At 39.7% G+C, this 9,195-nt stretch overlaps 3 protein-coding genes across 3 annotated transcripts; all 3 read right to left on the reverse strand.

The window, feature by feature from the left end:
- Nucleotides 501–1,444, reverse strand: LOC18778282 (kunitz trypsin inhibitor 2). Its single transcript, XM_007211992.2, has one exon. The coding sequence runs from the start codon at nt 1,346–1,348 to the stop codon at nt 716–718; it is 633 nt and encodes a 210-aa protein (XP_007212054.1). The 5' UTR covers nt 1,349–1,444; the 3' UTR covers nt 501–715.
- On the reverse strand, nt 3,144–5,234 carry LOC18778824 (protein Jade-1). The gene is made up of 2 exons (XM_007211466.2): nt 3,695–5,234; nt 3,144–3,586 (listed from the first exon to the last, which is right to left on the reverse strand). The coding sequence occupies exons 1-2, from the start codon at nt 4,676–4,678 to the stop codon at nt 3,542–3,544; spliced, it is 1,029 nt and encodes a 342-aa protein (XP_007211528.1). The 5' UTR covers nt 4,679–5,234; the 3' UTR covers nt 3,144–3,541.
- On the reverse strand, nt 5,332–8,903 carry LOC18778327 (probable sodium/metabolite cotransporter BASS1, chloroplastic). Its single transcript, XM_007211797.2, has 7 exons — nt 8,185–8,903; nt 7,708–7,801; nt 7,581–7,614; nt 6,881–6,935; nt 6,327–6,410; nt 5,964–6,251; nt 5,332–5,667 (listed from the first exon to the last, which is right to left on the reverse strand). Exons 1-7 carry the CDS (start codon nt 8,746–8,748, stop codon nt 5,515–5,517), a joined length of 1,272 nt encoding a protein of 423 aa, XP_007211859.2. The 5' UTR covers nt 8,749–8,903; the 3' UTR covers nt 5,332–5,514.

The following is a 9,195-nucleotide window of genomic DNA, read 5'->3' on the forward strand; positions in this document are numbered from 1 at the left end:
TTGCTTTGCCTATAAATAGGCATTATATTTGCTTGTAATGAGAAGATGAAATGTGAGAAGAGGAAGAGAAGGAAGAAAGAGGGTGAGTGAGTTGAGAGGAAAGGGAGCAAGAGAGAAATTCTCCAAGAGAGAAAATTGAGTGAGTCATACATATTGTAAACACTAAAGTTGTAGCCCTATTATTTTACATAGTGGAAAAGTTACTACTGCTGCTCTCCGGGGACGTAGGCATAGCCGAACCTCGTTAAATACTGTGTCTCATCTACTTTACGTGCAGCTCAATATTCGCACATATCCCATTTATTTTACAACAATTGAGTGATTTTTTAGGTCATTTTTTTGTGTTTAAAAAAATAGAACCAAGCTTTGCCAAAGTAATGGACAAATTTTTGTCAGCCCAAATAGCTCCATTTTGTCGCGGAGTTTAGCCCATATTTGTCACCATATAATATATACGTACCCACCACGTTAATTACCATAACTGGGGCTAAAATCTATGATGATTACAACAGTAACTATATAAGGATGATTAATTATTACAATAATGGTGGAACTAATTAAGCTATAAGAGATGAGTTTATAAGTTCCACATGACATTAGTTGCAAGAGTTTATTTATAATTAAGAGACCGATGATGAGGATCATATACAGTCAGCTATATGACATGATTATTCCCATCCCATTATTACATAATAAATATGGATCACATATTTACTTAAGCCCTCTCAAACACAACAGGAAGCACAGAACCATCCAAGGCAAGCAACCTCTTCCCATTCTCCACAAGAGCTCCAACAGACCCACATAAAAACCTGCAAGTAGGGCACAGTTCAGTTGGGCACCATTGCAGATTGTAGACACCATCTAGAGCTGCCTGCTTGTTAATCCTAAAGTAGTTTCGAGCCGGACCAGCGATGCCTTGGTTTTGATCTACTCCGGCGACAATCAATCTCCTTTGGGTGACTTGATCAATCTCACCCAACTTCCATGCAGTTGACTGCACACAGATTGTGGATGCTGAGAATGTGATCTTTTGGTCCCTTGTCTCCCTCACCACAGTTTCTCCCTCTGCAAAAGGAGCAAACGTCACAGGGAGGCCCTTTGGGCCTGAGACGTTTTCTTGACCGACATACAATGGACATGAGTCATTTCTGTCGATCAAAGTGAAACGACCGCCACTGTCAGTAATGGCGGGTTTGATGTAGTAATCTACACCGGCTTGAAGAGCCTGACCGGAAGTGTCAAGCACCGGAGCATTCGAGTCATCGGATGTTTGAGCTACGGTGGCTATGGCCATGACTAGCCATATGCAGCAGCTGAGGCTTCCAATCAACTTCATGGACATCATTCTAATTTCGAGTATATGTTTTCGATGTATAATCTCCACGATACAAGGAAACAATTGCTGGGTTTTGTAGAAGGTGTTTGTGATTTTCTTAGGCCAAACCATGCAAGGTATTTATAGAGAAATGTGGTGAGAAGTTGATGCAGAGAAATAAAAAGTCAATTTGTGTTATCCAATATAGAACATATTACTTGGGAAATACCATTTGTCAACCCAAGATGCAATAAATGCTAGCTAATGGATCAAGGCTGTTGAATTACTGAACAAGGAGGAAATATTTCAAACGAGGCATTCACACGTGGGCGGTAGGCCACTTTATTTGAATCTTCTTCCTCAAGTTTCCATTCAAACCTTTTAACTATTTTATTTTGGTTTAGCAAGAAAAGTGGCATATAGCTTTTATGTAGATCAAACAAGAATCATTATAATTAGCGTTAAATTTGAGTTTAAAGTTGTTGTTAATTAGGGGTGAGAGCTCTCTTGGACTTTCTTCCTTCATTAAGCTCTGGTTTATGACCGTCGCCTAAGTACAGACAGCTACGTTCCCTGCAGCTGTGTATTGACATTTGAAGTGCAAAATTGCCCGCAGGAGGATAGATGCAAAGTCCATTTATGTTTGCCCTCGAGACTTTTGCATCTTAGAAACTAGAAAAAAACAAGGCAGACACATCAGAGGCACGTAATTATCGGGATGTGCTAAATGGAATTTCCAGCATCCTCCATCTGTAAGGAAGTTTAACAAGCAATATTTCGCAGTTGATGATTAGAAACCCAATCTAAAAGCCTACATCAAATTATCTAGACTTGTCAAAGCATTGAATCTTGAAATTTGGGGCGCCAAGACTAGGCTCTAACATCATTTTCAGGTCCAGAGAATCACAAATAAAACTGTAATGGTTGTAATGATTAGAAAACATAATTGCAGAGAAAGAGACCATCAAGAGTGCCATAGGGGCTAAACATTTTTCATAGTTGTGCCGGAGATTTTGAATCTAAAAAATGCAACTCTAAGTTGTTACAATTACAATTGGTCATTCAGAATTGCCTATTTCAATGTCCCAATAAATCTTAAGCAATCCTGCTTAGAAGAAGAACAATTAACTTTATTATAATCATCAAATACATGTCCTAACATCTAGAAACTATGACTAGTAAATGTCTTCAATTCAAACATTGAGGTGGTTTCTAGTGGCAAAGAAATAGTAGAATTGGCCCACTAAGTCCCCCCACTGTATTGACATGGTTTTTATCCTTAATGTCCAAAAGGTAGGCAGTTAAAGGCTTATTAGGTGTTAGATCTCACACTGATGCTCAGAACCAAGCCAGAGGAAAAAAGCAATGCCCTTGACCGAGAATGCCTAACTTCCCGGAGATGTCCCTTGTTCATAACAGAGGGCCTGCCTATCTACAAGGTATGACTTGTAGATCCCTTGGTTAACCAGTCAATCATATGCAGGAGCTGAAAGCTACAAATCCATTGCACATATGCATAAATGAAAGACTCTCAAACCCAAGTTTTGGTCATTTTCTAGTAACCAAGTCTTCCTTCATCTAACTTAGGCAGAATTTTATATCATAAACTGGGATGCAAAATTGCAGACCACATATCTAAAAATTTGAGAGACATTGGTTGTAGGTGCAGTAATAATGATGTACAACATTTGGTTCTCATAAAGTACAACAGTCATAATCATCCAACACTAATGGTTTCATTCAATTTGGCATATGATATGCCTTTGACTGCTTGAATGATAAATTCATAAAACAGACATCTCTCAGATAACTGTAAACAATATTATTCAGATGAAACCTGACAATGATCCTATAACATCAAATGCCAAGAGGGCAAAGACTCACAACACCATGAATACAATTTAAAATCCCATTTATGGAGAGCAAATTTTCATCACATAAACTGAAGTGTCATTCTAATGTTTATCTTCATCTAACCCAGTTAGCTCAAAGCTTGCGCGCTAGATGCACCGACAATAAGTTAGAATGTAATTAAAATACATCACCAGTCACAATAATAATCAAATAAGCCAACACTGAAACCCTACAGATATCTGAAACTCACGGAAACATGTAATTCCCCAAAAGAGAAAACCAATAATCAAACACTAACCAGCAGATCCATTGTATACCATACCACAAAGCTCTATATATTAATCTGCACAATCTAACTACTTGTGCTCTTCAGTCTTCTCTAGCCACAATCTTGTACTTCCCAGTTTGTTCTTGCTGCAAATAAAACAAACCCCATTTAGCAAAGCCCCATTAAAGACATGATATTTAAACCCAAAGAACTAAAATTCAAAGGAAAGTGATTTGTAAACAAAAAACATTTACCTTTTTCCACAGATCTGAGTGAGTTTTGCAAAACCCAGCCACAATAGCACCCTGCTTCCTTCCTTCCCTCAACTCTAAGCAAAGATCTTCATTCAATCCACAAGTCACATGAAAAGCCAACGGACATTTAAGCTCAGAGCACTGAATAGCACATCCCCTTGAACTCTTACAAACATAACACCTCTCTTTCCACCTCCTTTTGGGAACCTTGGAGCAATCAATCCCCTCTCGGCCTTCGGGGTCTTTGAAGAACACCTCAGGAACATAAAGCGCGCACACGATGTGTGCCCACCTGCCATCTCTGGTGTGCTTCATTGCTCCTCCCTTGATAGGACACAGGCAGCAAGAAGAGGACTCAGTGGATTGAGAAGACGCAGAAGAAAGCGAGCATTGGGAGCAGAACCAATCGCCCTCTGGAATACCCTTAACAAGGGGATTGCCATAGCAGGTGGCATGAACCATTAGATCACAGCCATCACAGAACACGATTGGATCTGATGCATCTCCATCTGTGCTCTGACATATAGCACAAACAATCCCATCTTCTTCTTCTTCATTGTCATCTTCATCACCAGTAATTTCTTGGCCTTTCTCTTCCTGGGTATTTTCAGTAGCTTCACTGCAATCATTTTCATGAATAATACCCTTCTCTTCTTCTTCCTCTTCTTCTTTCTCCACCACTGCTTCTTCTGACTCTGCACCAAAAGGCACCTTGTACTCGACATTAAGGTCCAATGTCGAAAGCGGGTCCTCGGAGATTAAATCTGGCTGAAAGGCCCAAACCCTTTTCTTGGCAGGCAATGAATAGGTGGAGACAGCAGTGGTGGCGGCAAATGGGTCAGGGAGAAGGGGCTGGTGCCATGCCTCTTTTCTTTTCTTCGCTGGAAGGCGCGACGAGGCTAAAAGGGTATCTTCCTGCTGCTCTTGTTTTTGCATAAGTCTGAATCTCTTGAGAGGAGGCAGGCCATGGAATCTCTGATCCATTGGTTGGCTTGGTAGGGGTTAGTGGGGAAAGAAAGTTGAGGAAAACAATTTGAGGGGGGCTGGGGCTTGTGAGAGTTTGAGAGAGCTTTGGAGGTTTTGATTTGACGTTTGGGATTTGAATTGAATTATGAAGAAAACAAATTTTTGTGGTGGTGGGAAATTGGAAGTTGTTAGATTTGAATTTGGCGGGGTTCTAATTTTTTGGTTGAGTTTTGGGATTCAATTGAGTTTTAAAAACCAGCGCCCACATAAATTTTGGGCAAAAATCAATTTCTGGTCTGTGATGAATTTTTGGTACCAAAAGCAATTGGGTGAGGCCTGGTTTTGTTTTTGGACTTGGGCTTGGGTGGGGCTTTGGTTTGGGTAACAATTTGAGAGAAAATAATACAAATTCAAAAAACCCTTTTTGAGTATCTAAAACTTATAAATTTTTTTTCCCGAGATTATGTGAAGAATTTTTCCAATTTTGGCTTGCTGTTGTTTTTGTATGGTCAAATTTTTCATTAGCTAGTTGTCAGTTCTCTCTCTCTCTCTCTCTCTCTCTCTCTCTCTCTCTCTCATATGGTATATTTTACGTTGATAATTGTAATTTCATGAACAAATGATTTTACATGTAAAATATTGAGTTAAAAATCATATCGAAAGGAAGCACATTGAAACGCAAGTTAAATGTTTAAGTTCAAATTGTTCAGACAAGACAAGCACCAAAATTGCAAATCCAAGTGCTCCATAGCTCGCTAATGTGCAATGAAATTCCCACAACTAGCAGCTCATATGATTACAAAAGGATTGTTTTAAAGTTTTATACTGATTGTCTAAAGCTTCTACGTGACATTTCAATCTTGCTTTTGCGTTGGCACACTCTGTCTCCAAATTCCTGCCAAGGCACTACCAAGGATTGAATGACAAACGCTGGAAACAGCGCATGGTACCGCAGTTAGAGGATTTCCGAAGTGCTGGCTGGCTAGAACAACTCCAAGCACCGAATTCTGAAACATAGAAGACTTGATAAGAACACTCGGCGATACAATAACAGAAATAGTAGGTTTAATTACACACAGACAACCAATTATATCATGATACAAAAATGACACATTCTTGCATGAATAATGTACATACACACAAAACATCATGTGCCTTTGCCTATAGAATGAAATTAGCAAATTGCTGCAAAGCCTTGTTCACTCCAGAATAATTTGCAGTGGAAAACTGTGAACAATCACTGGATGAAAATGAGAACCAATTCTCTTTTAAAAATCCATCTCTATGAGAAAATGATGCTAACCTGCATGCCAACCTCGATGGAGATAGTCCTTGATGATGACACATCAATCCCAAGTATCCTTGAAAGTATGTAACCAAAGAAAAATCCAGATGCATGAAGAAGAGCGGCAGCTAGCACCACTTGTTTACCAGACATAAGGATTGCAGAAGAACTCTGGGCAATTGCATTCCCACAAAGAACAGCTACAGTTCCCACAGCAATGGGTGGCATCAAGGGGGACACAAATTTAACCAGGCCTTGGAAATATTGATTCAGAAATGCACCCGCCAATACAGGGAGAAGCACAACCTGTGTTCAAAGCATATGGTATCTTAATATAATTTGTAGCAGTATACAAAGTAGGCAATAGGTTTGAAAGCTTACCTGCAATGTTGAGAATAATAGCCCAGCTGCATCTACTGCAACATATTGACCAGCAAGTTTGGCAGTGAGAAAGGGGGTCATGATCTACAACATGAATTGGTAAAAGTAAGGTTTGATCATAAAAAGAAATAGGCTCATAAGTTGACTCACTAGTAACTATATCTCCCTAAATGTAAGACAACTCTAAAACTCTCATCATTATTGTAAGGTATATCAGTGTAAAAAATATGGCTGCAGTTGGTAATTTAAAAAATGAGCTTTCAGTATATCACTTTAGGTTAAGAATCGAACAGAAGACAATAGTTCTCATAATTTATAGTTTAACTAATCTTTTCCAGAGGGAGAAAAGTGGATGTGCCTCATAACTTTTAACCAGAAAACAAATAGAATTTATGGAATCTTAGTTAGGATGTAAGTGTTCAGTAAGTTTGGGCAGAAAACGGGCTTCAAACTGTCTTTCTAACCATTTTTCAAAAGATGTGCTAAATTTTGGACATGCATATATCACCTTAAAGCAAAAATACAAGAAAAGAAAGTTGTGCCAGTATACCAACCACGGCTGATAAGGTGCTCGCTGCTGTCATTAAAACCGAAAGTGCCACATTTCCACTGGCAAAACAATACGATCATCAGATCCTCTGGCCAGAGAGGAAAAACAAAAGGTAAAGTACACTTTGATCTCCCTAGTTTTTAGAAGTTGTAGTTTGGTCATTTTAGTCTCAGCTGAACAGTAGGTGGGGACTGACCCACCCCATGAACTATTGTAGCATAAGCATTCAAGATGGTTAACAAGGAGCATGCTGAATGTAGGAATTTCAATGTTGAAATATTTATAAAGATAATCATACCCATCCAAATCAGCAAACTATGTTAATGGCAACATAGAGGGAGTGTAGTGACCATATTGCTCACACGATCGAGACTAATGGTTCTGGAGTAGATTATTTGGGCAAAAAAAATACTGTCATGTAAAATTGGGATCATGTTGGAGACAAGCAGTGGTCTCTCTTGTTCGATCAGATAAACAAAAGTGCAGGGTGGACACAAATTGAAAAGTGCAGGTTGACATTGTTACATTGAAACTAGAGGGGTGTAATTGACACAAATTGGAAATTATGGGATTGACATAATACCGATTGAAACTTAAAGCACCAAAGTGGAACTTTCAGCAAATTACACAGGATAAAAGTAGATTTTGGACACAGACAAGAAAAAGGTAATACTGTATGATACTATTTTGGATAATTCATGTACCGTGCAATATAAGTTACTATGTTACTTGCTGTTCCTGCAAAGAAGGAAAAAAAAAGGTAAATTCAGAAAGAGAGGTGAGGATGAAGTAAACAGGGATAAGTATGAAAAGACTGGCAAACATACGTACCACCAGGGCAGCAACCAACCAATATCAAACCAGCTGCATAATAGGACGGCAAATTCAAAAGCTTGCTCACAGCATATCCTGATAAAGGCATCACCTGCAAGAACACGCCATTGAAATCATAAGTGTTATGAAATTTGCTCCTAAACAGATTGAAGAACGTATATATTCAGCCCCAGTACAAAACAACTTGGAGTTAGAAATGTTCAAAAGATCAAGTTGTTGACATTGGAGCCTACGATTAAAAGAGCCTGAACTCTGCAGGGTTAAAGAAAGTTAGACATTCAGAGTATCAGAGATTTGTTCAAAGGTTTGTTGTGATATTAACACAAATGCTAATGCATTGCCAATGTTTAGCAAAGGTTCAAAATTTTGAGACTGAACAACGCTAACAAGTTCCAAATGAGCCATATGCATTAAACAAAATGTAGGGATTTAAATCATTATGAGGATTATATTGTATGAAATGGAACTACTGACCGAGTACTGAAGAACAAAGCCAGCAAGTAATTCCTTGGGCATGGCCAACGCCCCACGAAGGTCGTTGAAAGTGAGGGTCATGCCCATGCCAAGCATGGTCAGTGTTATGCCTAAGATGGTCAAGTTGGGTGTGACCCAATTGAAGGAACTCGGCTTGATGAGCCCCAACAGGCATCCCAAAGCAACCCATATGGGAAATGCAGTTGATACGGCCTCACCAACCACCTCAACCCAATCCCTGAAACTCCTCTTGCCATCGTCGGTGCTACAGCTGTTCGACAAAATGCCACACTGAAGTGGAGCCAGTGATCTTCCAGTCTTGGTTGCTAAAGTGGGTGGAAAGGAAACTGAGGGTAGAAGCCATGTGGGTTTGCTAGGAAATTGTGCTCGTAAGTCATATTGAGATCTTAGAGTGAGTTGAATAGAAGCAGATGGGGAAGGAGATGTCTTGGTGTAGTGAGAGAATGGGAATGATATAGCTGTTAGTGGTGACTGGTTAGAAATGGGGTTTGAATGGAATTTGAAGCCTGTATTTCCATGGGGATGTGAGAGTGACGACCGCATATTCTCTCTCTCGCTCTCTCGCTACTTGTTTTCACTTTCGGGTGTTTTTGTTTTTGTATCGTGAACTGCTTTCCAAACTATAGTACGTTATATGTATTTTGGCATTTTGCAAGGTGCCAAGAAATACAATAAACATTCAATTTTTTTTATTTTAATAATTGGTGTTGAAGTGTCACTGAATGTGAGTTGGAAATGGAAACGGGGAAGGACCACCACCTTCTCAGGCAGGCCAATTAGAGAGTAGAGAGTACCTTTGTATACCAGTAAACCAAGCACAGGATTTTCAAGTCACGAGGTTGCCCGCCACCTTTGCTCTCATGTGGGCACCACACTTGGAGAAGTTCTTCTGCGCGCGGTGAGGGACCGGGCTGGTCCGGTCACCATGCCCCTCACTGCATCTAAATGGTTGAATTATGGAAGGTGTAGCCTCAAGCCAGTATGCAAGGA

The sequence above is a fragment of the Prunus persica genome, chromosome G4 (genome assembly GCF_000346465.2).
Source record: "Prunus persica cultivar Lovell chromosome G4, Prunus_persica_NCBIv2, whole genome shotgun sequence".
Classification (NCBI taxonomy): Eukaryota; Viridiplantae; Streptophyta; class Magnoliopsida; order Rosales; family Rosaceae; genus Prunus; species Prunus persica.